Source organism: Pan paniscus, chromosome 2 (genome assembly GCF_029289425.2).
Source record: "Pan paniscus chromosome 2, NHGRI_mPanPan1-v2.0_pri, whole genome shotgun sequence".
Lineage (NCBI taxonomy): Eukaryota > Metazoa > Chordata > Mammalia > Primates > Hominidae > Pan > Pan paniscus.
This window is the reverse complement of record NC_085926.1, coordinates 147,422,931-147,450,750: the sequence shown is the minus strand read 5'-3', so window position 1 is coordinate 147,450,750 and position 27,820 is coordinate 147,422,931. Positions and strand designations below refer to the sequence as shown.

At 41.1% G+C, this 27,820-nt stretch overlaps 1 protein-coding gene across 1 annotated transcript in view; it reads left to right on the top strand.

Moving 5' to 3' along the window:
• WWTR1 (WW domain containing transcription regulator 1) overlaps positions 1–27,820 on the top strand; it is a 140,973-nt gene that overhangs the window by 97,998 nt on the left and 15,155 nt on the right. Inside the window, exon 4 of the mRNA XM_003826478.6 lies at positions 17,673–17,875. Coding sequence (XP_003826526.1) covers positions 17,673–17,875 — 203 coding nt within the window. The remainder of the gene's footprint in view (positions 1–17,672; positions 17,876–27,820) is intronic.

The window sequence follows — 27,820 nt, the reverse complement described above, 5'->3', positions numbered from 1 at the left end:
AACTACGATATATTAAAATCAGATGGCTTTCGCCTGAGGCTTTCCTTATTTCATATGTTTGCATTCACTGGTGCCTTCTCCGTCCTCCACTCTTAGCTTGCTCATTTTTCCTCCTATCAAGAAGACCTAAATGGAGCAACGTCTCAGCTCTGACCCTGGGATGTAAGGACCTTTCACAACAGATCTCAAGCTTGACAGTCAACTCTCTTGGTGTCCCAAGTCCTTCCCAAGAAAACCTACAATTTCCTATTCTGGGTGTCTGGTCCTCAGGGGCAGCTATCCAGTGGCGTTTCTTCTGAAAGACCTCCAACCGGTCTGTTGGGGTAGCTCTTTGTCCTGTCTTCCTAGGCTGTCTATGTTTTAAAATTAGAATTATTTAACAGTTGGGGTTGGGGATAGAGGTGGGAGGCTGGAAGGAACTATGAGTATGAGGTATCAGAATTATGTAGCACAGATTGCAGCTGGGATTCTGTTCCATCCAAATTCCAATCAGTTATCAAAAGCATTGTTTAATAGGAGTTTCCTCAAAGATCAACAGTGCCACAGAACAATGGCCCATACATAACACAGTTTCTCTGGTCCCTGCCGGACTGAGAATTCTGTCTCCAGGAGGTTTGAGGTATGTGTAGAGAGGTTTTATTTTTTTTAATGTCACTATTTATTTTGAAAGAATTGTAAACTTACAGAAGAGTTTCAAGTTTAGTCTAAGGAATTCCCATATACCTTTTCCCCAGATCTGCCTTTGTTAATTGTTTGCTTATAAACATAGCCACAGTTGCATCTATCTATCTATCTATCTATCTATCTACATTTTTTTTTTCTGAACCATTTGAGACAAAGTTGGAGACATCATTCTCCTTTACCCAGAAATACTTATATTTTCTCAAAAGACATTTTCTTTTTTTCTTTTTTCTTTTCTTTTCTTTTCTTTTTTTTTTTGAGATGGAGTCTTGCTCTGTTGCCCAGGCTGGAGTGCAGTGGCATGATCTCGTCTCATTGCAACCTCCATCTCCTGGGTTCAAGCGATTCCCCTGCCGCAGCCTCCCAAGTAGCTGGGGCTACAGGTGTGTGCCACTACGCCTGGCAAATTTTTGTATTTTTAGTAGAGATGGGGTTTCCCCATGTTGGCCAGGCTGGTCTGGAACTCCTAACCTCAGGTGATCTGCCTGCCTTGGCCTCCCAAAGTGCTGGGAATACAGGCGTGAGCCACCGTGCCCAGCTGGACATTTTCTTATATAAGCACAGTGTAGGTATCAAAATCAGGAAATTTAACATTGATACAATACTCTTATCTAATAGCCCAGATTCGAAATGTCTTCAGTTGTCCCGGTGATGTCCTTTGTGGCTATTTTTGTTTCTGGTCCAGGATGTGATTGAGGATCTCACATTGCATTTAGTTGTCCTGTTTCCATAATCTCTTCTAATTTGGAACAAGTCTTCGGTCCCTGTGTTCTGGACCTTAACATTTTTGAGGAATATATAGGCCAGTTATTTTGTGAATCATTTTTAAATTTGGATTTGTCTGGCATTTCTTCGTGATTTTGGTTTAGGTTATACATTTTTGGCAGGAACACCATGGAAGTGATGTTGTGTTCTTCTCATTGAATCATATCAGGAGGCACACGATTTGTTCCACTATAGGTAACATTAGCTTTGATCACTTGATGAAGGTAGTGTCTATGGAAGGTGGGGTGGGGGCAGCACAGCACGCTTGTGCCAAATGGCTCCTCTAATGAATATGTTCTGTAAAGCTAATGAAATATGTGGAAAGGCTTTTTGGTCTACCAGGTCTCTATAAGGTATGGCCTAAAATCATGTAAACTCTTCCCCTCGGGATGACTAACAAGTAAAATTTCCAACCTGCTCAGTTAAGCTTCACAGAACATTATTTCTTTGACACATAATATATCTGTGCAGCTATATACACACAGGTAGGTTTTTTTTTTAAATTTATTTACAAAAGGTAGGCTACGTTTATTAGAGTCACAAGCAGTTGACCGTCTCAGTGTGACTCAAGACCACAAAAAACCCATTTCTCCTTTGCTTCATTCTGAGTCCTAGACTGGCAGGTGTACTGCTTGGGGCCCATTCACAGGTTTACAAGTTTCTCATTGAGGGCAATCTGTGACTGACACACGAGTAGTTTTAAAATGAAATTATGATGCTTCCATTCATTTGTTCCCTACTCTTGCATCTTAAAAAACATATAATTCTTTTTTTTTTTTTTTTTTTGAGATGGAGCCTTGCTCTGTTGCCCAGGTTGGAGCGCAATGGCGTGATCTGTGCTCACTGCAACATCCACCTTCCTGGTCCAAGTGATTCTCGTGCCTCAGCCTCCCCAGTAGCAGAGACTACAGGCACATACCGCCACGCTTGTCTAATTTTTGTATTTTTAGTAGAGACGGGGTTTCACCATGTTGGCCAGGCTGGTCTTGAACTCCTGACCTCAGGTGATCCTCCCGCCTCAGCCTCCCAAAGTGTTGGGATTACAGGGGTGAGCCACTGTGCCTGGCCAAAACATGTAATTCAAAAGAATAAAAATAAATAATTGAATTAAGTTGGGGTAAAGGACTGTGGCTGAGAAAAAAAGCCAGGGAAAAAATGCATACCATGGGGTCTTGTGTGGTTGCTAGAGGTACCTACAGATTTGGCTGTGAGATTCCTGGGGGATCTTGTAAAGAAGATAATATGCTCTGTTATAGGAGTCAGATCACTCAAGAGATAAAGGCTTTCATGGTGTTGAAGAGGAATGTAGTTTTTCTAGACATAGAGATGTAAGAGGGAGTTCTCCTGTACTTCCCCGTAAGTCATCTAGACTCTGTGATCTAGGGGACAATGTCCTTAAAAAAGAAATTACAGTAGTGGCCTGGCGCAGTGGCTCACGCCTGTAATCCCAGCACTTTGGGAGGCCCAGGCGGGCGGATCAGCTGAGGTCAGGCGTTCGAGGTCAGGCGTTCGAGATCAGCCTGGCCAACATGGTGAAATCCCATCTCTATTAAAAAATACAAAAATTAGCTGGGCGTGGTGGTGGGCGCCTGTAATCTCAACTACTTGGGAGGCTGAGGTAAGAGAATCGCTTGAATCAGGGAGGCGGAGGTTGCAGTGAGCTGAGACCGTGCCATTGCACTCTAGCCTGGGTGACAGAGTGAAACTCTGTTTCAAAAAAAAAAAAGAAGATTCCAGTAGTGAACCCTAGGAGTTTTATGGGGAGGTTTTCTATAGTCTTTTTTAAATACTGGGTAGTGGCATGATCTCAGAGCACCAGCCAGTGTTCACAGAAGACCAAAATGAGTGTATACTACATATGCATTTTGATTCAAGGATAACATTTAGAAAATCCAGAACTGTAATTTTTTTGTTGTATGTTTTGTTTTCATTTTTAAGAAGGAAGCTCCTTTTGACACACCTTCTCAAATAAAATTTAGAGCTACAGGCTTTTATTTTGTTTTGCTTGGGATCAGAATCTCCTCTTTGTAAGTGTTTAAAAGCAGAGCTGCTTTGGTTTCTGTCTGTTCCCCCATCCTTGCCCCAAACCTTATTCCTTTCCTTCCCAAAGATCCTGAACCACTTTACAGGGCTGAGAGACAACAAACCGAGAGGCATTGATCCCAAGGAGTGGCCTCTTTCCTTCATGGTTTGTTTGTTTGTTTGTTTTTGAGACGGTGTCTCACTCTGTCTCCCAGGCTGGAGTGCAGTGGCGCGATCTCGGCTCACTGCAACCTCCACCTCCCGGGTTCAAGCAATTCTCCCGCCTCAGCCTCCCAAGTAGCTGGGACTACAGGCGCGTGCCACCACACCCAGCTAATTTTTGTAATTTTAGTAGAGACGGGGTTTCACTATGTTGGCAAGGCTAGTCTGGAACTCCTGACCTTGTGATCTGCCCACCTCGGCCTCCCAAAGTGCTGGGATTACAGGCATGAGCCCCTGCACCCGGCCTCCTTCACACTTTTTGACTCACTTCACTGTGTGCCCCCAGAGTCTCTGGATTTCTTCAGAATTTTAAATTTTACCATAGAGTGTGAAATAATCTGGCAGTTTCCTATGCAGTCCAAGCAGTCAGCTGGAAGGAGATTTCTATCAGTCTGGAATAGAGGCCAACCACAGTGCTCACCACAGGCAAGAGGCCTCAAGGGGCCTGGTCCCGGCCCCTCACCCTCTGCTCCTCAGCCACATGGGCTGCTCTGATTTTGCACAAGTACTCCAAGCTCACAGTTTCCACCTTAGGATCTTTGTACTTGTCCCCCACCCTGATTTCCATACTTCATTCAGATTTAGAGCACACATCACTGCTTCACAGAGGCCTTTCTTAACTTCCCTGCCTAAAATAGCTCCACATTTCTTTGTTCAAATCCCTTATCACTAAAATTATTCTGTACATTTGTTATAGCCTGTCTTTTCGTTAGACGATAATCTCCTACAGGGCAGGGACCTTGCTATCTTGTTCATCATTGTATCTCTACTTCCTAGAAACAGGGGAAATGAATAGCTAGGTGAACCGTAGATCATTGGAAAGAAAAAAAATCATCTATAGTTCTATAAGCGAAACACCACCACTATTAATATTCTAATACTTTTTCATTTCAAAGGTAATTAACTTTTTTGGGGTCACTAGAAATCCTATAAGATACATGGGTACAGTCCTCAATGAAATGCATATATATACAAGTTTCCAAAATTTGGCATATACTTCTGCCAGATTTCCTAATCCTGTTACCCCTGGTTAAATTCTTCTTTCGTTTTTTTTTTTTTTTTTCCTGAGTGGTCCTGGCCCAATGCAAAGCGCCTAAACCACACTATTGTTTTTGCTTATTTGATTGCTGAAAAAGGCTGTTTCTTTAATTTGCATTAATGTGATTCCTTATGAAGCTGATAATTTGCCATATTTATTACTAATTGCATGTTCTCTTTTATGAATTGTTCAAGTCTTTTGATACCTCTTGGAATCTTAGTATCTGTTACATGATCTCCATAATAAAGATGTTTACTAAAAGGGCATGCTATTAAAAAACACATGCACACATTAAAAACTAGCAACTCACACTGGCAACTTTTCCTCCATTCCGTGTGGAACACAGCTGTAGATTCGTTTTCTCTTAGCTTGGGCTGCCATACTTCGCACCTGGAGTAGTTTTAAAATGATTCAGGAAAGCTAACCAATAAAAAGCTACAATAAACTCTCTACTGACTAAAGAAAAATAAACGCATGAATCAGAGTTTCCATTTCCTGCTGGATAAAAGTATACCTATTGTCTGAAGATAACAAAACAGTTTTAGTTGTACTGCTATTGCCCAACCGTGGGATTATATTCAAAATCACAAGGACAACTTTGTGAAGCAGCAAAGTGAATAACTAAATTTCCTCTTTTTCACAGGCTAGATCATTGTTTTTCTAAATTCACTAACTCCATAGAGGTGCTTCCTGCCACGGGCCACCTGTGATAAATCTTGAGCTATCCCTGCAATCAAATGGAGTCAGAGTAGCACATTCTGATGCTGCTTTAGGTGGAAGAAAGATGTTCTTTCTTTACAGCAAAAAGGATCCAGAAGAAATCAGCCTGCCAGAAAGATGTGATTTTTTTTTTCCCTAGACTTCCCTGGATATATTGTAATGATGAGAACTAATGTCTGAATCCTTTAAATGCCAATAAAATATACATTTGGGGTAATGCAGTTATTATGAAAATATAAAAGCCAGTGTTACAGGCATTTCGATTTTACACCTGAAAAAGGAGAGTTGCCTAGATACTTGCACACTGGTGTGTGGACTACATTATTGTTTGGATGGGCAGGCAGGATAGCAAGTAGGAAAATCATTTCCTGGTGCTAAAAATTCAGGGTTTCCTGTGAAGTAAATGAAGCTTGGGTTACAAGTCTAAAACTAACAGGCTTGGGGCATCTGGAGGACCGGAGGCCCATCTGGCAAGCTTTGGGGCACCTGGAAGTGGTTTTAAGGCTTGAAACAGTGAAGCTGGGAAAGTGTGGCTGAATCAACATATATTCCAGAGCTCTGTGCCTTATCAACTGAGCCGGCTGAGAAATTTCCTTGCAGTTATTCTCACCCAGAATTGGAATAAAGGGCTCAGTGTGAAGTTGGGATAGTACAACTTCTCGGTTTAATACTTTACAGATTTTTGGAACCAAATGCACCCTGAAGTGAAAAGCTGCTTTTTTTTTGCTGACCTTGTTGGATGGCTAATACTGTTTCTGGGAAATAAGAGAAACAAGCGGCTCATTGTTGCCAGGAGCTGAGAGAGACACAAGGAGGGCGAGAGACGCGTCTGCAGCCCTTTTTTTCCCTTCATTGTATCGTGACTGAGTCAAGGCTGGATTGTGGCTGGGTTTTTCTTCCTACCTCTGTAGACATATGTTTTCCATCAGACAGGGCTGCGTGACACCTGACGTTGGCCAGTTCACATGAGTTAAGCCATGGACGGCCCATAAACAGAGGAAAAGACCCGCAGCTGCACCCAGACACTCTTGATGCTGAAATATTTTTTAAAGCTTGATGTGGCTGGGTCTGCACATAAGTCAGAAACGATTTACACCTGTATGTTTTGGCTTGCTTCTTTCAGTTGCATATCATTATTCCCACAAAGCCTCTATGGCCAGAAGGTCTACCATTGGCTGATGGCAGCACCTCTCTTTCCCATATATAAGCCTTTCTAAATTATGAAATGTGAGTTTTCAAAGTTTATTTGATTTTTGTCTTTTTTTTTTTTGGAGGATTGAAGAACAAAATGCTCTACCATTTCTTTAAAGTGAGGTCACACAAATGGTGTCATCAAAACATGCGATTCACGTTGATCCCATCATTTTAAAGTAAATAAGTTAATTAAAATAGTCTGCATTAGACTTTTTCATGAAATAGGGAAAAGGAAACACTACTTGGCCTCATCACCAAATTTAACTTATCACGTATATTTTGATGACTACGAAAAAGGATTGGGCAGTGATTGGTGATCATTGGGCAGTAATTGGTGATCCATGCAGCTGATGCCAGCTGTAGTATTCTAGCAGGCGTTCCGGGTTTCCTAGGTTTGTCGCAGCCTGTTCCTGAGATCTGGGCTGAGGCATTTAATCTTCCAATATTCTTCATCTCTAAAATAAGTGAATTAGTCTAAATCATTGGTTTTAAAGTCTGTCCCAAAGTCCCATGCTAGAATCTCAGGGGGATGTGAGCAGAAGCTAACCTTAGTGTTCAGTTTCCAAAAGCTGGGCCCTGTTCAATGTGTTTTAAACATTTGTTTAAAGTTTCAGCATGACACTTGAGAAATGCCTGAAGGGAAAGCAGAGTGAAAGCAAGACCAAGAGGATTTAGAGAAGACAGTCAAAGGTGCTGACTTTAAGTGCTAATTTCCTCAGCTGATGAAAGAACCCTGGGACATAAGGATAGCCTCTGCTTCAAGCCGTATACTTGGCTCTGGAGAAGGATTCTACTACTAAAGAAAAGTTTGAGAACCATTGCTCTAAATGGACTAAGGCCCTTCTATCCTGATTTCTATGGTGATAGCACAAACTCGGGTAAATACATGGCCCTCACCTATAATGAGTGCTGTGGGGAAAGTGATGAGTTTGTAAATCATGAGTGAAACTCAGAATGAAATGGGGCTAAGCAGGCAACTATGCTCTGGAAGTAAGAGGAAGCAGCAACTAGAATGTGGTACCCTTTGGATATTCCCCTATGAAACTCTAGAGGTAAGGGTTAAAATGCATCCTCTAGAGAAGATGAGTTATGGGTGAGGCGTTTCCAGTTTTTTTCTCAGTTGTCATCTTGATTATGTTTCTATTTGAAATTTAAAAAGCCTATGATGATCATCTTGCTATAAATGGAACTGATATTTTGTTACCAATTTCTAACCTCCCTTAACCTTACTTTAGGGAGAATGTATTTAGTGCTTACTCTGTGCCTTAATCAGATTTGAAATGCACTAAAATTATTTTTGTTCCATTTTTGTAAGAAAGGAAGATCCATATCATTGTGATTGGTCCTTAGGGGTAGGGGGAGACTTTGCTCTTTCCCAGGTCTTGTTTATAAAGAGCACAAGTCCAGGAACATGAGAGTTAGTTCAAATCACAGGAAGAGAATAGTTCAATGTTTCTTAAAAGAGCTTTACTTCAGATGTATGGCTCAACCAGGAGTCCAACAGGAAAGGTTTTCCTGACTTTCGCACTTAACCAAGTGCATGTTTATGGGTGATATAATGCAGTCATATATCATATATATGAAATAAATGTCATAAATAGTGCTTGATTTCCTTCAAAAATTACAGACAAAATGAGTATGTAATATTCCCATTCCAATTATCACATAATATGGATACAAAAGGACAAACACCAATTTTTAATCCAAGAAGGACACACTGACAGCTAATCTGGATAGCCTGACAGTTCTGAATAATGAAAGGTCATTTTGTACTGGCTCCTGGTTCTCTTTTTAAGGGAAGGCATTAGGGTGGAAATAGGAAATTTGAGTTCTGCTGCCTTGAGTTAGCCCTAGGTCTATGGATGGCCATAGGCCTAGAGTGAAAAACCATCCCATTTGCCTGGGACTTTCCCAGATTTAGCACCGTGACCTGTGTCCTGGGAAACCCCTCAGTCCCAGGCAAACCAGGATAATGGTCACCCTCTGTGACAGAGAAGAAGAGAATGAGGTGATTGTAAAGTTTTGCATTCTAACTTTTGGAAGCTTTTATGCTCCCCTCTCATGTTGGGTTTAGGTTCCTGGAAAGTGTTTCTGATGAAGTTTATATGAACTTACTGGCCCAAATATCAAACTGAATTAAACACTTGTTCCAAGGAGGAAGTTTCCCAGATGCCATATCAAGTGTATTACCCAGTGTATGCCTTTGAATGTTGCATATTTACCTATTTTGAAGAGACTGCATTCAAGTTTTAAAAACAATGTCAGCCTCTACCTGTTCTACTCTCTTTTTTTTGGAGACGAAGTTTCACTCTTGCTGCCCAGGCTGGAGAGCAATGGCGTGGTCTTGGCTCACCGCAACCTCCTGCCTCCTGGGTTCAAACGATTCTCCTGCCGCAGACTCCTGAGTAGCTGGGATTAAAGGCATGCGCCACTATGCCCAGCTAATTTTGTATTTTTAATAGAGATGGGGTTTCTCCATGTTGGTCAGGCTGGTCTCAAACTCCCGACCTCAGGTGATCTGCCCCCCTTAGCCTCCCAAAGTGCTGGGATTACTGCCTGAGCCACCGTGCCGGCTTTACCTGTTCTTCTCTTAAAGGATGATGTTAGAAGTGTTATTCGGAATAGTTGATGTGGTTTTATTATAGAAGCAAGCTTTTTAAAGAAAAAAAAACTAAAAGATAGATAATTTTGAATATATGTAACTGAAGTTAATTTAGCAAGCCTTTGCTAACTACCTGTGAAAACTGATACGGAAGTTAAGCCATCTTTGAAATTTTCTTTTTAAATCAACATGTGCTTATGGAAAATGTCAGCAGATATTCAAGCAGTCTTTTATAACTCTTGCTTTTCCTGTATTTTGTTTTGCTTTGTATTACTCTGTATCTTGAACAGCAGTCCCTCATTCTAGGCACATGAAACTGCTTTGTTCAACATTCCCTGTCCGCTTTTTTCCCTTCTCTGGCTCCGTGTCCTAAACAGCTTCTTTAATTAATTTTAAAGAGCTAAGCACACAGTAGGGACTTAATATAATATTCATTCATATTTAATTTATAATTCAGTACTCTGCCAAGACATCCACTAAGTTACGGTGGACCAGCATTTCCTAGTATTCCTATCCAGAAGAACATCAGCCTTGCAAGTTTGAGAAACGAGTTGTTGAATTCATATATCTCTTTCAGAAAGTCTTGGTACCCCCTATTACACTAAAGACTGAAAAATCTTCCAATAAAATAAATTATTTTAACTTTCTTTAGCCCAACATTTCCCAGTCTTATTAGACCAGGGAACATTTCTAGAAGCAATTTTAAAAATTTTAGCTTAATATCTATTTATTCCCCTGGGACACATTATAGACCAGATTTTCTCTTAAAGATTGTGTCCATTTTTACATACCCCAACCATTGACTATTAAATTAATATTGACTATTAAAAAGAGAGTAGCCAGCAAAGTTCCTGGTATTCACTGGGCACGTTAAAATTTGCTGTTTTTCAAACCAGTTTTAGTTTTATATTAAAATTGAGAAGAGAGTTCCTATACACTCACTCACCCAGTTTCCCCTGTTGTTAGTGTATTACATTAATATGCTACATTTGTTATAATTAGTGAGCCAGTTATTATTAAATCCATACTTTATTCAGATTTCTTTAGTTTTTATCTAATATCTTTTTCTGTTCCAGAGTCCCATACAGAATACCAAATTACCTTTTTGTTTTGTTTTGTTTTGTTTTTTGTTTTTTGTTTTTTGTTTTTGAGACAAGGTTTCACTCTGTTGCCCAGGCTGGAGTGCAGTAGTATGATTATGGCTCATTGTAGTCTCTTCCTCCTGGGCTCAAGTGATCCTCCTGCCCCAGCCTCCCAAGTAGCTGGGACCACAAATGCATGCCACCATGCCCAGCTAATTTTTAAAATTTTTTGTAGAGACAGGGTCTCACTATGTTGCCTAGGTTGGTCTTGAACTCCTGGCTTCCAGTGATTCTCCTGCCTCGGCCTCCCAAAGTGCTGGCATTACAGGCGTGAGCCATGGCGCTCAGCCCCCATTACCTTTACTCATCATATCTCCTTAGGCTCCTTTTGGCTGTGACAGTTTCTTAAACTTTCCTTGTTTTTGGTGACCTCAATAGTTTTAAGGAGTGTTGCTTTGGTATTTTGTAAGATGCCTTTCTATTGAAATTTGTCTGATATTTTTCTCTTAGGTAGACTGGAGTTATAGGTTTTTGGAGGAAGACTACAGATATAAAGTGTTATTCTAATTATATCACATCAAGGGTGCACACCATTATCATGACTTGTCACTGTTAATGTTGACCTTGATCACCTGGCCAAGGTAGTATCTTCCAAGTTTTTGCACAGTAATGTTGCCCCCCAACTCCCATCAACCACCACTCATTCAATCCTGTGTTCTTTGGAATGAACTCACTATTTGCAGTTATGTTGCCTCCCATCCCCCCCACCTTTGAGCATGGTGTGTCTACATAAATGATTTTGAATTCCTCTGTAAGGGAGATTTGTCTCTCCTTCATCCATTTATTTGTTTAATTATCTGTTCATATGAATATGGATTTGTGGAAATTACATTTTTAGTAAACTAATGAACCACAGTCTACAGCCTGTGAAAACTCCCCATTATTTTTGGAACCGAAGTACTGTTAGGAAATAGGTGCTGGGGATGGAAAAAGTCATGGAGGGCTTGGGGAGGCCTTACCCATTCACTTAAATGGAATTGTGCCTCTGACACATTAACAAAACCACATATTCTAAAAAATTCACCTCAAATTGCCAAGAGTAGAGATACCTCCACTGAGAAGTTTGTTGTCGAAAGGAGAGAGGAGGGAGATACAACAAGAAACGCATACTAGCCGAAGATATTCTTCTTCACCTTCCAAGACTCACATGTGAACTGAGGAGAAGGATTTGAAGGGAGTCAAGTAATTTCTGTGTCTTCCTAGCACTTAGGTGTGACTTCTAGCCCCTGGGCGCCAGCTGTTCTTTCCATGATCTACTCAGAGCCAGCCCCTTGCAGGCCTGTCCGCTATGGTTTTCGTAGTTGAGCCTACCCTTATGGTTTTGTTTTCTTCACTTGGCATTGTATATGTGTATGTGTGTAACTAAAACCTATTTTAAAAATGAGGGAAGCAAGCCCAGGACATAGAAGAGCAAGCCACTGAAACCCGCCGAGGCCAAAAAGACGTTTGTGAAACATTCCAGGAGGTGCTCTGGGCAGCCTCTGATTCACTGGCCTCCCTCATCGTCTGCAGCTCCTGGCTTAGGGAAGCTGCCAAAAGCACTTTCTCTACGAGCTGTGGCTCTCTGTTTCCTGGTGTTGCAAAAGGCAAAAGTTCAGGATTGAAGCCTTTACCTTTTCCATGTTTGCTTCTTATATAGCAAATCTTGTGCTGGCTTAGAATTGAGTCCAGGGAACTTCCTTGCCTTGAGCATACACTTAGAGCTTTTGTAGAAATGACCAAGTGTATATTGTCCCAGGCAGCACTAACCAGAGGGTCACGTCCTGCGTAAATAACCCCCACCCCCCGCCCCATTCCCGTGTTGACTGTTTGCTTCACCAAGGACATAGTCATTGAATCAAAAGTGTGTTTGTATCTCAGATGCCTTGGCACTGGCGGTTTTGTGTGTGTGTGTGATTTTTTCCTTTATATTGAATAATGCCAATTAAATGTTTCTGGTCACACATCTGCAGAGCATGGTTTTATCAATTTCCAAACACAGAAGAGAAAGCCAATTATTTAAAAAAAAAGAAAAAGGGAAAAGGAGATGAAAACAATGAAAAAGAAAAAGATAAATGGGAATCTAAATTTAAATTCTGACTCTCTTGGAAGGAAAAACAAAAAAGATGTCCCTGCTTTAGCTTTGATGCATTCCTGCTTCTATGGAGAAATCTTCTGTTTGGGTTATTCCTTTCTGTGGGGACTGGCAATGGTCTAGAGCTGACGAGGTCTTTAGCCTTTTTGAGGCAGTTTGTGGCAGTCTGCCCTTAATCCGGCTTGGCCTCAGATACTGCATTTGGAATACTCTGCCTTTTCTTTTCTTTTTTTTAAGCTGGAGTTTCGCTCTTGTTGCTCAGGCTGGAGTGCAATGGTGTGATCTCGGGTGACTGCAACCTCCACGTCCCGGGTTCAAGCCATTCTCCCTCCTCAGCCTCCCGAGTAGCTGGGATTATAGGCACCTGCCAACAAGCCCAGATAATTTTTTGTATTTTTAGTAGAGACGGGGTTTTACTGTGTTGGCCAGGCTGGTCTCGAACTCCTGACCTCAGGCAATCCATCTGCCTCGACCTCCCAAAGTGCTGGGATTACAGACGTAAGCCACCTCGCCTAGCTGTTTTGTTTTTTTGTTTTTTAATGGAACTATTGTTCTCTCCCTAAAATGTTCTGGAATATTATCCCAAGGAGTATTTTGTTCATCACAAATTTAGATATTTTGCCTTCCCATGCTCTGCTGAGGACTTTGTTTCTCTTTTTCTCTGCCTTAGGCCTCCTCTGCCCTCAGTGTCAAAAGCAGTGGTTTTAAGGAACCTCAACCACAAGTGAAGCTCATGAGCTCCAGTGTCAATGATGGTTCAGTATGGTTTGAAATTAAACAACTAGAGGGAGCATAGTGGCAAGGTGAATCGTGGGTTCCTGGGTTGAGAAAAGTCACCTGGCTTCTAGGATACCGACCGGTTTTATGACCTTGATAAAATTCACTTTCTCTGAGTTTTGGTTTCCTCATCTCCATAAGGAGAGGTTGCACCAAGCAGACTCTCAGCTTTGACAGTCTTGATTATAACCTAAGCTGTATTTGTTGTTTTTCAGATAATTTGGGGCTTCTTTCTTTCACTCTACCAACAAAATATTGAGTTTGAAGCTTACATGGCCATGTTTTTGTTTTATGCTTTAAAATTTTTATTTTCACTTATGTTTTACATTAAATGATAAATTCATGTGGGAAAACTTAAAATAGTACAGAAAAGGAAAAGGAAGATCTCCCATCCCTGATACCCAGTTTCTTCTGCCGAGGTGCTCGCTGTTGCCGGTCTCAAGTGTGCCCTTCTGTGGAGATTTGCTGCACGTGCATAACATGCCCCACCTTTTCTAACCACAAATAGTAACATGCTCATAATACAGTTCTGTCCTTTGGGTTTTTCCCCTTCTGGACGATCTCTAAGAAACATTGGAATCATCATACAGAATTTCTCTAAATGGGTGGACCATATCTCCCACTGATGGACATTAAGATCATTTTTAATCTTTTGCAATTATAAACAATACTGTTTTGAATATCCTTGTACAAACTGCTCTGTTGATATGTGCTTTACTTTGAAAACAAAGCTATCATCTAAGTTCCACTCTTTTCCAGACTCTACAGTTAATAATGAGAGATGTTTAGTCCGAAAGATCAAACCTAAATTAAATGGAAGAAACCAGTGTCTCCACCATTACCTCCTGTGAATGTCTCAAGTAGGGGCAAGTGTTTTAAAGACTCACATAGATGTGGCTTGGGAAGAGCTCCTCTCCAAGTCTGAAACTCCTCCAGATTAGGATTCAGGTATTAATAAAATCTGCTGAGCAATATCTGGTTGCTATGTGGCTTTCAGTAATACAGTACACTGCTTGAGAGTACGCCCAATGCAGCATTTTGTACACCGACAAGGGCAGTCTACCTAAGTGACTGATGATAGTCCTACTAGAATTTGTTATGTCAGTAAGTCACCTGAGTCAGTTATAAAATTTTCCAAAGTATCTAAGTTATAAAAATTAACATAGGGCTGGGCGCGGTGGCTCATGCCTGTAATCCCAGCACTTTGGGAGGCTGAGGCAGGTGGATCACTCGAGGCCAGGAGTTGGAGACCAGCCTGCCAACATGCCAAAATCCTGTCTCTACTAAAAATACAAAAATTAGCGGGGCAGGGTGGCACACGACTGTAATCCTAGCTACTCGGGAGGCTAAGACAGGAGAATCTCTTGAAACCGGGAGGCAGAGGTTGCAGTGAGCCAAGATGGCACCACTGCACTCCAGCCTGGGTGATAGAGTGACACTCTGTCTCAAAACAACAATAACAACAACAACATAGGGTTAACAACCTGTGCCTTTGAAGCCTTGTTTTCCTAACCTGGGTATTTCTGATATCAGAACTATTGGGCATCTTTTTTGTCTCTAGTAGTTGTGTCAGATGCTACCATATTAAATATAACTACTAGTAAGAACATACTTTTATAGAAGGTTCAGAAATGCCTGTTCCTTGAAATAATTATCATTCTTCCATCTGCGCCTCTCTTCCCTGGCTTGAAATAGGTTTCATGAATTAAACCCTTCTGGATGTCTGGATTTTGTCTTACTTGAATCTGTACTTAAGGGAACTTTTCCCCTGCGACACCATCTGTGCAAAACCCTTTACCTCCTACCCCAGGCCTTCAAGTAGAAGTTGTAATTATACTATAACAAGCTCTAGAAGTGAAATACTCATTTCAGGTCTTTTGGCATCAATCATGACTGTGCTTTTTCTCTTGTTCTTAATCTAAGAGTGTAAGAAATGCCCAACTGATTTTATTCATTCATCAGATCGTTTCCTGAGCTTTCCCTGTGTACCTGGGATTGTGCCAGGAGGTGAGAGTCCTTGGTGGCAGGCTTAATTCTAAGGGGGAAACCTAAACTGTCTAGGCAATATACACTGATATCTTCCCTTTTACTAGCATGTTATTGGGCCCAGAGTTGTAAATCTATCCAGGCTTTCCTCGAGCCCTTCCTCTTAGTAACGCAAGCAACGTTTGGGTCCCTATTTTGATGACCTGCTATGTGTGTGGTACTTTCTTGCAAACAATTGAAGGCAGATTGTCTTTACAGGGTTGCTCTGAGGCTTCAGCAATTGTTCCTCTTCTTCAGTCTAAGATGCGACAGAAGGTGGCTAGGGACAGTTGGACGGGGTACAAGAGGATCTCGATTTTGGTCTTGGCTCTACTTGCCACTAACCAGGGCACATCCCTTAACTTTTCTGGGTTACAGTCCCTATTCCATAAAATAAGGGGATGGACTAGATAATCTCCCAGGTTCCTTATGTAGCCTAACAGTTTCATGTTCCATAAGCCACTCATAAAAATCCATCTCATTTCTTCACACCTCTCTTCCACCAGTCCGTTAGTTCTCATGAAGGCAGGAGCTATTTTTCCAAGTTTAAGCCCAGTGCATGACACGCAGCAGGAATTGCAATAACAATTTCAGTGAGCGTATGGACAAAAAAGAACATTTTTATCCCACCCTCACCTCCATCCTGGAGAAATCTTTGCCATTGAATTCTTCCTCAAAGAAATCTATTCTTCTCTAGAAAAGCTTCAGTGTTGGTATTGTCTTTCAAATGTATATATATGTCGTTCAAATATACACATATATTATACATTTAATACATATATTTAATATATGGAGATTTGGGCTACTTAAATTCATTTAAGAAGATTTACTTGTAAATCATATTTCTACATAATATGCATAGCAAACTGAAGATGAAAAGTATTTAACTTAAGCCACCGGGCGTGGTGGCTTCCACCTGCAATCCCAGCACTTTGGGAGGCCAAGGTAAGAGGATTGCTTGAGCCCAGGAATTCAAGACCAGCCTAGGCAACACAGTGAAACCTCGTCTCTATGTTTAAAATATATACATATATATGAAATATTATAAAAAATATACATATATTATAAAATGTTTTAAAGTTAATGATACCAAATATAGGAAAAATTGAGAATTTTTTTCTCAGAAATGAAGTGAGTATATAAAATTATACCTTGTTTTCTTTGACCCTGACCTAGGAGGAAATAGACTGAAAAGCATGGTTTTCTTTATTACATGACATTGCCCAGCAGAAGTTAAGCAAATTTGACTGGTAAACAATTTTGAGAAAAACTAGCACTTTTATAAATGCATTTTTGCAGAAATACCAATTATAAAATTTATTTAAGGATTTTAAAATTATTTTTGTAAAGTGAAGTTCTTTTTTTTTTTTTTTTTTTTTTTGAGACAGAGTCTTTCTTTGTCACCAGGCTGGAGTGCAGTGGCGCGATCTCGGCTCACTGCAACCTCCGCCTCCCGGGTTCAAGCGAGTCCCTGACCTTTGCCTCCTGAGTAGCTGGGACTACACGCATGCACCATCATGCCCGGCTAATTATTTTGTATTTTAGTAGAGATGGGGTTTCACCATGTTGGCCAGGATGGTCTCGATCTCCTGACCTCATGATCCGCTTGCCTTGGCCTTCCAAAGTGCTGGGATTACAGGCGTAAGCCACTGCTCCTGGCCGTAAAGTGAAGTTCTATATGCTGAAATTTCACTGGTTGTTAAATGCAGATAAATAGAGCATTTTTTAAAAATTGAAAATATTTCTCATGCCTTTATCCAGGCACAACATGTTTAGCATTTCTGCATAATTTCTTTCTCACTAATTTCTCCCTTTGAAGAAACAAACATTTTTTTCTCAGTCAGATATTTGTTCCTGAGTTTAGCTCATAGCTCAGGCTTCCTTGCAGCATGCTTTTCAAACAAAGGATTAATGGAGTCCTCCTTATATGTCGGCTCCTGATCTAGGTGCTTTGTGTTACATGTTGTTTGTCAATTCACTGGTTTGTGTACCAAAGATCACATGCCCTCCTTACCTCTGCCATAAACACACAAATTAACTGAGAAAGTATACACGTGCACACACACACACACAAATGATCTGGTGAAATTATCTCATAACTTGTGATAACCTTTGTGGAATTTGCTTTAGACCACTATGTTCTATGTAAGGCTTAAAATGTACTCTAGACAGGGAGGTGTGAAATGAGATTTTAACAGAAACAAAAGCCGAGGCTAGATGAGTCAGGATTGGGGCCAGTATTCGAGCCTCGGTGAATTGAATTAAGGTAATAATTACTTAAACAGTAATGGTTAACAGGAAAGTACTTTGGAAGGAATCTCAGGAATCTATACTCCAAAGCAGATGGTCTATTTTTGATAAGGTATTGTGGGCCCTGGTCATTAATCTGTATGTTCTTCCCTCTTGCAGTGATGAATCACCAACACCAGCAGCAGATGGCCCCCAGTACCCTGAGCCAGCAGAACCACCCCACTCAGAACCCACCCGCAGGGCTCATGAGTATGCCCAATGCGCTGACCACTCAGCAGCAGCAGCAGCAGAAACTGCGGCTTCAGAGAATCCAGATGGAGAGAGAAAGGATTCGAATGCGCCAAGAGGAGCTCATGAGGCAGGTATGGCTTTCCATGGTGTCTGGTGGAGGCTCCCTGGCCTTGGTGCCAAAGCTGATGGGTAGGTAGCTGCTTACCTTCAGGGTAATTCTTCTAGAGAAGAAGAGACAATAGGGCTCAAAGCCCTACTCCAAGCCTCTTGATGAAAATCCAGTTTCTTCTCTCAGTGTTCTGCCTGCCTTTTCAGAACCAAGCTTAAGGGTACAAGGACGAGTTGTATTAGCATGGCTGCCTTTGGCTTCCACTGCTAGTCTTTAGAAGGAGAGAAAGGAGAAAGTAGAGAGACAAGAGTCTGTTGTTGTGTAACAAATTATCCCAAAATGTAGTTGCTTAAATAGCCATTTCACTATATCACACAATTTTGTGGGTCAGAATTTAGAAGGGGCTCACCTGGGCTATTCTTCTGCTCTACATGGCATTGACTGAGGTCATTTAGTGGTATTCAGCTGGTAGGTGGGTTGGTCTGGATAGTTCACAATGGCTTTACCTAAGTGGGTGGCATGATGGTGAGGATTGCTGGAAGACTGGGCTTAGCTGGAACAAAAGCCTGGGATCTATGGTGTGGCGATCTCAGAGTAGTGGTACTCATTCCACAGCAGCTTGGGTTTTCAAGAAAAAGCATTCTAAGAGACAGGAAGTAGAAGTTGCCAATTTCTTGGGGCCTAGCTCTGGAAACGGTCATGGAGTCGCTTTTGCCACACTCTCTTGGTCAAAGTAGTCACAGAGAACCCCCCGAGATTCAAGCAGATAGTGGAGTGGATGTTCCTCAGAAGAAATGACAAAGGATCTTGGTCCACCACAGAGCATGAAAAAGAGGGAAGCTGAAGGGAGAATGAGAAGGGAAAGTGGTTTGTATATGGACTCCAACAGAGTGCTCTGCAAAACTGTCTGGGCATCAGTCAGGCACTTTTGTACCATACTCCATTCATTCAGTTTTCATTCCGTCAGCCAGGAGTATGTTGCCGTGTGCCCTCTGTGGGTCAGGCTCAGTGCTGTACTTCAAAAACGAATACAAGAGAATTCCTAAAAGAACCCACAGTGCTCTCCCTGTTTCAGTGGCTTGGTCTATGGAAGAGCAGAATTCTTTCTTCTGTGTTGCTAAACTAATATAACCCATGTTTGCAGGTCTCATACTTTTTTTCTGGCTACATTTTGGGGAGAAAAGCTTCAGTTTATTGTTTTAACTTTTCAGACTTTGTTTTGTGACTCATATGAAGCAAGATATGTGAATAACTTCCTTTTGCTACTTTAGAGAAATTAGAGAAATAAGTAGTTTTAACATTCCAGAGAACTTTCTTGGAGGAAAGGACCGAGCATGTTAGGGTAAATGCTGTTTTTTTAAAGCTACATTTGATACTTTCAAAAATACACATTGACTTCCATGAATGAATAATGTATTTCTCATCAAATACATTCCAGGATATAAGAAATCTATATTGTGTGAGGTTTAAAATGCATGGTAAATTAAAATCATTTCTCAGTTATAGTCTTTGAAAATAAGGAAAATGAATATAAATTGTGCTTTGTTGCTCAGCTGAACTTTCCTCCAAATTTGAGGAATACAACTTAATAATTAGGTAACTACAGTTGTGTCTTTTACCCTGAGGATTTATGTTTGAACTTTCACGGTTATTTCAGGCTAACGGTTGTTTATACTGATTTTAGATATATAGTGTCATGTTTCTTGATGGGAAGTAATTGTATTGTTAATGGTTTTCTGTCTTTGAATAATAATTTTATTTGGAATAATTTTTCTGTTTTATAATGTAGGGTAAATTAAACAGTATCCCAACAGTATTTTATACATTCTCAGTTTTATACTTAAATGAGCTTTAGTGAGTTTTTTCTTTACACAAAGTTGTGACCATTCTGCAAAGAATGACTTGCTTCTCTGTTTTTGCGGGTGTGTTTCTCTTTCTCTTGCTTCCCCTCCTTCTTTCCCACAGAAAGTATTTCTGAAAAGGGGTGGGAAAAGTGCCCCAAATTGTTTCCTTTATTCCAGCTGTAGGTGCCTTTGAACCAGGATGTAGTACTGATGGTTCATATTACAGAAATGCCAACCAAGTTCCTTAAATGCTGATCCTTGGAGGCTGTGGAACGTGGGGCGTTGTGCTGCATCATAGTGAGCAATTGCATTGTTGCATTGTGTATGAAGCAGGAGAAAAGATTGTCCAGATTTGCTCACAGGGGCTCATGTAGTTCAGCCTTGACTCTGTGTGTGTGTGTGTGTGTGTGTGTGTGTGTGTGTGTGTGTGTGTGTGTGTGTGTAGTTAGGAGGAGATGGAATGGTGGAGTGGTTGGTTCTGGTGTTCTGATGCCTTTTTATTTTTGTTAGGGAGTACAGGGAAAGGTCTAAATAGACTTTTTAATCATGGCAGATTTTTTTCCCCTTGCAGAAGCAGCATGCTCCTGATTGTCAAAGATATGATTTAAGACCATATAATAAATGGCATTGGAGTGTTCTATAATAGTTTTCTGGGGCATTTGCCAGGACACCTGATTATTCAGTATTCAGGTGTGGGCTCTGTGTTTCATCTTGTTGGATTTTTTGAACTCTTTTGGTGATTTTCTGCTTCACTTTTTGAACCTAAGCCATGGCAGCAGCAGGGAAATGGACTGGAATTAAAAGTGATCTTTGGCTCACTTGTTTAGTTGCCTTCCAGCATCTGGTAGGAATTTGGAGAGATGGGGGAAATGGTGGTCCTGGTGAAATTTAAAGATTATCTGTACACTTCTGTTTGTTCTCTCTGTCCTACCCCTATGTCCTGGGTAGTCAACAACTGCCTGAATATCCCTTGCTCAGTGGACAGTTTGTAATTACACGGGCTCTCCTCTTGCTTGTAGGCGGCCTTAATTGTACAGCCTGTCTTCTTGGGGCCCAGGCCCTGCAGGTAGGCCTAGACCTACCTGCCCTTCTACCAACTGAGCCTGTCTGGGAACAAGGCCCCAGGCTATGCTCTCTTTCTGTAGTAGAAAGGGAGGTTGGCAAAATTTAATAAGTAGATGAATTTATCCCCTAATTATTAATAAATTATCACGCTGTCTATAGTTTTATCATTCTTGAATGATACGACGAATCTGAAAGATCCCTATGGAGAATATGCTATATAAATATTGTTTCATTTTTCTTCCTGTTCCTTCTGCTATGCCGTTGTTCCACTAGGCATATAGTTTGATGATGTTGTGCCATGAAAAAAACAACTCCTTGGTCCTTGTTGCATGATTTGATGTATACCACAATGCCAAAGGGTCACCTATTAACTCATTGGCATTGAAATCATGCGAGAACATTAACAAAATGGATCTGAGGAAACTTTGATTACAAATCTAAAGTGAGCCTTCATTATTTCAGTATGGAAGCTCATTTTTTTTTCCTTCCTTCATTCCTTTATCTCTTCATTCATTCAATCAATATTTATTTAGTAGAAAATAACAGACTGGTAAATGGGACGTGACTGCCTTCAGATAACTTGTATTTTTGCAGAAAAGGAAAAATAATCAACTTTAATCCAGGTTAAAGACCAGAAGAGTAAATTAAAACCATTCCCTGCTTCACAGGGGCCCAGTAGCTACCATCTTTGACTTTCATTACTGGAACTGAGACCAGATGCACCTGAGCAGAGTTCTGTGAAAGTGAGCATCAGATACTCCTTTTTCTTTCCAGTGACTCCTCAGGTTACTGGCTACAGAATTAGGATCAAAAGAGCCAGTAAGGTTTGGTATCTCTGCTGATAAGGAATCTTCTGAAGCAGGAGAATTTCCTTAAATGCAGTCCCTCCAATCTAGCATTGGCTGGTGTAGCAACAGAGCTGAGCTACTTGTATCTGATAATTGATGAATTATCTTGGAATGCGGCAGACACTTCAAGTGGAGGGGTACCAGGAATCTAACATGGAAGACATAAAGAGTGCATTTCTGTGAAAGGAAGTCTTTTGTCCGTGATAGAGTTTTCTTTTATTTTTACTGAATTTCCCAAAGGCTGTGAGGCTACTTCCGGTTCACCAAAGAAATGGCAACTCTAGAAAAAAAAAAAAGCAATTCTTATTGAAGTTTTGCTTTCTCTTCATTTTTTAAAGGAAATTAAAATTTGGTTTGTTGAGTTTTTTTTAAGTAGAAAAAAATTTTAATTTTTGACTAAGCGTGGTGGCTGACGCGTGTAATCCAAGCACTTTGGGAAGCCAAGGCGGGCAGATCACTTGAGGTCAGGAGTTCGAGACCAGCCTGGCCATCATGGTGAAACCCCGTCTCTACTAAAAATACAAAAATTAGCCAGACATAATGGCGGGTGCTGGTAGTCTCAGCTACTCAGGAGGCTGAGGCAGGAGAATCTCTTGGACCTGGGAGGTGGAGGTTGCAGTGAGCTGAGATCGAGCCACTGCACTCCAGCCTGGGCAACAGAGTGAGACTCTGTCTCAAAAAAAAAAAATTAAAAATATAATTTACTGAGTTACTTTAGTGATTAGCATTTAAAAAAGTGTTTTTGCTAAGTGCAAGAAACCAGACTTCCCCCCAAAACTACATCCTGTATGATTCCATTTATGTGACGTTCTGGAAAAGCAAAACTATGGGGACAGAGAAGAGATGAGCACTTGCCAGGGTTGACAGTACAGAAAGAGTAGACTCCAAAGGGGCAGCACTGAGGAATTGTGGGGCAGATGGCACAGTTCCGTGTCTTGGTTGTGGTGGCTATTTCACAGCTCCATGCATTTGTCAAAACTCAGACATGTATACCACAAAGAGTGAATTTTACTGTATGTAAACAAAAAGAATAATAAAAGAAAACTAATTGCTACACACAAAAAGACAAAACATATGTTTATGGTACAGAATGTATAAAATACTAAACAACAAAGAAGGAAATTACAATCACCTATACTCTTACCTAGAAAGAGTGGCTGTAAATATGCTGATGATTTCTTTCTAGTCTTTTTGTATGTATCATGTGTATCAATGTGTCTACTTTGTTTTTTAAAACACAAAAGTGGTAGCATACTTTAATACTGCGTTGTTGCCTCTTCTTAATATATTGGGAAGTCATTTTTTTATTCTGTGTCAGCCATGAAGTTGTGCTGTGACTTTGTATGTACCCATTCCAAAGCGCCTAGAATCCTTTCTACAACAGGCCGTACATAAATTTTTAAATGTCATGAGCCACACACACCCACAATAACTACAGAATATTCTGTTGTTACAACTGAAAAATTCAATGCAATATTTGCTCAGTATCCTAAAAGGCATAATTGCAACTTTACCAAATGAAGTGGGAAATCGTAGTCACGGGTCAGACATTGAGAAACAGGCTTCTCAATGCCTGTTTATCTAAAAGAACAATTCCTTGACATGAAAACAGGCATATGGCTTTACCTGAAGAGGGTATTTCTTTTCATGTGTGTTATTCATTTAAATATAACGGTTTGGGGCCATCTTTCTGGAAGATTTTAACCTCGAGGACCAGGACCTGGAAGACGAGTAAGTGGCAAAGCCTTGGCTCCCCCTTGTCCCTTCACGGGGGCTGTCTTGTAGAGAAATCATTATTCCCAAGCAAATTCAGCCCTGCTTTTACCCTCAACCTTTTCTTTCTTTTTTTTTTTTTTTAATTTGGGGGTTGGGGGACAGGAGAATGCAGTTTGTCAAACAAAAATGCTGACTAAGCCTGGCCTCCGGTCGCCAGGGCAACAGGGACGAGAAAAGAGGGAGGCCTCGGAATTCTTTTGGCAGGTCTGTGGGATTTCTGCCGGGCTTGACAGCCACCAGACCCGGCGGGCCAGCTGGCTGACCTCGCACAGCCATCCTGACAGAGGGCTCCTGGAGGGGGACACACCTGGCTGTGAGCAGCACTGGCCTGGGGAAGGTTCTGAGGCCTTTTTTTTTTTTTTGTCATGCAAAGAATAGCTATTTAGCGAGCTAGGAAAGTGTCATATTGGAGCAGATCATGAAGCATAAATGTAGGCTATTTCATAGCCTTTGCTTCAGAACAGGGGACTATTTAAATTTTAGAAAAGCATTTCATAGCATTAGGTTTCAGAGTTGACTGGGTTAACAGAGGTCACGTAGTCTAAGATTTTGTGAATCTATAAATCCCTCCATATAAGCTTGGCTATTTAAGTTCATTCGTTCATATATCAGTTTTACAAATGCTCTAGGCATTAAAAGTACAGCTGTGAACAACAGACCCAGCCCTTCCCTCACAGAGCTTCCATTCTAGCTTGTGTCAAGCGTTTTGTTTGCCTACATGTCCCAGAAATAATCCATTTTCCAAAATGTCCCAGTGTGCCCTTGTTGTTGAACAATAGTATCAATTCAAGTCTTTTTTTTTTTTCTTTTTCTTCTCTTTTTGAGACACAGTCTCACTTCGTCACCTAGGCTGGAGTGCTGTGGCACAATCTTGGCTCACTGCAACCTTCACCTCCCAGGTTCAAGTGATTCTCATGCCTCAGCCTCCTGAGTAGCTGGGATTACAGGTGCGCATCATCACGCCTGGCTAATTTTTTGTGTTTTAGTAGAGACGGGGTTTTGCCATGTTGGCCAGGCTGGTCTCGAACTCCTGGCCTCAAGTGATCTGCCCACCCTGGCCTCCCAAAGTGCTGGGATTACAGGTGTGAGCCACTGCACCAGGCCTCAGCCTTTTTTTTTTTTTTTTAAGTGAAGACAGACGAGTATCTAAATTATAATGTTTTCTTTAATGTGATTTGAAAGGACAACAGAAACCAGTTGTGGAATAATACAAATTTGCTTTATGCACTCTGAGTAAAAAGAGCAACAAATAGACCATAGATAATAATGACAAACTTAGTAAATGGCTTCCTAAAAGTATCGCAGTTTCGATTGTTCTTTTATAGGGACAGTCTGGCAGCTGAGCATTAGTGATGAGTTGTTTTAAAAAGGCAGTCTCCGGGAAGTGTGACAGTGCATCTTAGAATCCCTTGGCACCGAATTAAAAAGAAATATACATCAGTAATTTTTTTTGTTCCCCCCGCCGTCCCCCGTAAAGAAGGTAAATAATTCAGCATTCTCTCTCTGAAGTCCCTCAGGGTTTTGGCAGAGAAAGCAATTTCTCTGCATCCAGAATAACTATTTTAATGTTAGGATTTCAAAATACTGTCTTTTTTTTTTTTTCATTTTTTTTCTACTCACCCCACCCTTTATAATTAAAACAATCCAATCTTCCATTTTTGTAGAGTCCCTGGCCACACACACTTAAATCAAGCAGAGCAGCCTCTGAAGAGCTGATTGTCATTTGTTTCCCTTTTGAAGTGCATTCTGGTGAGGGCAGGAGCTGGCTGGCAGAGTGTTCCCTCAGCCAAGGCGGGACAGAGCTGCAGATGCTTTCAGCTGCTGTTTACTTTCTCACCTCCTCTGTTGGTTTATTCCACAGGCAAGCTGCAGGCCAAGGACCTGGAAGGAGAGGAGGTTTGAGGTTTGCTTCCTGGGACACCTTCAGCTCACAAATAATCATTTGTCTTTCACATCCTTACTTCTCCAGCTATTTTACACATCACCCGTCCTCCAGCTGCTAGGAAAGGGTATTTTTTAGCCCATAAATAATTACTCACTTCAGAGAGCTAGATAGCTGACCACAAACTCACCAAGAGATTCTTGAGCCCTTATTTTGCAAGTCTTTCCACCCCAAGCTTGGACATAGACAAAAATAAATTTGTTGGAGGAGGGTTGGGTCAGGGTTAGCAGGGAGAGCTTTCCTTCTGAAAAGTGCCCTTAAAATTGAAACTTGTAACTTTGCTTGATGGGTTGTGAATTCCTAGGACATGAGCTCCACTCATATATGTTGAAAACTATCATTGAATACATCCAGTTCATTCTGTTGCCCTGTTCAGGGAGGAATACTATGTTCAGGAAAGTTAAATCGGCTGTTTCATTAAATTTCCTCTGAACTGTCTGAGGTAGAGGGGTTGGTCTTTCTATTTTATTGCTGGGAAAACAGGCTCGGAAAAATGAAGTAACTTGCCCAATTCTCACAGCCAGCAGGTGAAAGGGTTGACAATTTGAGGTCTGTCAACCTCAACCCTCAACTTTTCTTTCTCTGCCATACTGAGACTTAGCCACACTCTTAACTCTGAGCCTCAGTTTCCTCATCTGTAAAATGGAGACAATTGGGTTGTCACGAGGAAGAGATGAAATAACACGTTTTTTTTTTCTTTTCTTTTCTTTTTCTTTTTTTTTTTTTTAGACAGAGTCTCATTCTGTTGCCCACACTGGAGTGCAGTGGCACGATCTTGGCTCACTGCAACCTCCGCCTCCTGGGTTCAAGCAATTCTCCTGCCTCAGCCTCCCAAGTAGCTGGGACTACAGGCACATGCCACCATGCCCGGCTAATTTTTTTGTATCTTTAGTAGAAACAAGGTTTCACCATGTTAGCCAGGGTGGGAAATAACATGTTAAAGGCTTAGAACAGTGTTTCACACACAGTAAGCAATATGCAATTTTTAGCTAATATCTCTGCCTCCCACACCATTTAACACAATCAGCAGCTTGTTCTGCTAACTGCGTCACTGTGCCAGGTCCATTATAAGTACGCTTTCTAATCTTTACAGCATCCCAGCAAGATCAGTCTTATAAACCACCTTTTTTTTTTCAGATGAACAAACTGTCAAAAAGGTTAAGAATTTAGTTCAAGATGCCACAACATGTAGTAACTGAACTGGGATTTGAACTCCAATCTTTCTGGTTCCAAAGACAGTTTTGCTCTTGTGCCATGCTGCCTTTTCGGTGCCAAGCTCTGGACCCCAACTACTGTTTCAGAAATCCGGTGGCTAATAGCCTGGAGAATTGAGAAGAAGGCAGTTCCTGCCCTGAACTGATAAGTAACTAGAAAGCCCTTCATCGTATCTGCCTCAAATCTAGGCTAGAAGAGATCTTCCTTCTTTCCTGTGACAGTTCATTAATAATCTGAGAGCCACTGTGTGCCCTTCTAGTCTTCCCCTGTGGTTAAATAGCCCCACTCTTCTTCATAGGATGTGATGCCCTGACCCCTCTCTATCCTGATTGGTCTCTGGTCACTCTTTGAAAAGATTTCAGTAAGATAAAGTGTTGGGTAGGGACCTGGATGCAGCCTTGCACTTGAAGGTTGATTGGAGGAAGAGATCAGTTGGACTAGCTAGAGAAGCAATGATGACCTGCTTCTTGAGACAGAAAGCAGGTTTTGAGCTTGGTCTAGGAAACTGAAGGTTTGTTTGGAGGGCAGGGTGGACACAGAGGGGACCCTGGAAGGGATCTGTGAATATACATGTTTAACCGGAGCACAGTGGGAAATGAGTGACAAGCCAGCTTAGCGTTTGTTTTCCTGCCTCGACTAGAGGGAGCAGAGGAAGGAAGGGGCGCTGAGTGAAGGCAGCTGCACCACCGATGCTCAGCGGCAGAGGCCTTGAGTTATGCCCTCAGCCAGCCTTGGCCAACTGTCACCCCTCTGTTTCCATGGAAGCTTACTTCATCCAGTGCCTGTCTTTGTCTTTGCTTCAGCTGCTTTAGTTTCATCCATTTTGACTGCTGCTGTTTGGTCTAAGTCAGACGTTTGCCTTTCATTTTTACCCATGCAAGGGTAGTGGATGTCATGTGGCAGTCCAAATCCTACTGGGTCTGGGCTTTAATTTTATACCTAAATTTAGTTTAAAACAAAACCCTCCCCTGTTTGGATGGCAACATGTTGGTGAGGTTAGCCCTTTTATTTTCAGACCTCGGGTTTTGTACAGTTTCTTTTTCTCTTTCAGTTCATGAGTTGGAATAGGGAAGTATTTTCATTCAAAAAAAGGCTAGAATTTTTAAAGTTCTAAATATAGAACTCGTATTATAAAATTTAAGTGAAGTAAAACATCTCACTACTTTCCATTTATATTCAGAACAAATTTTATGTTATATAAAAGTGGTTTACAAACCTCTCCTTGTTTAAAAAAATTGTTTTCTTAGCCTTGGTGACCATTATGATGAATTTCACAC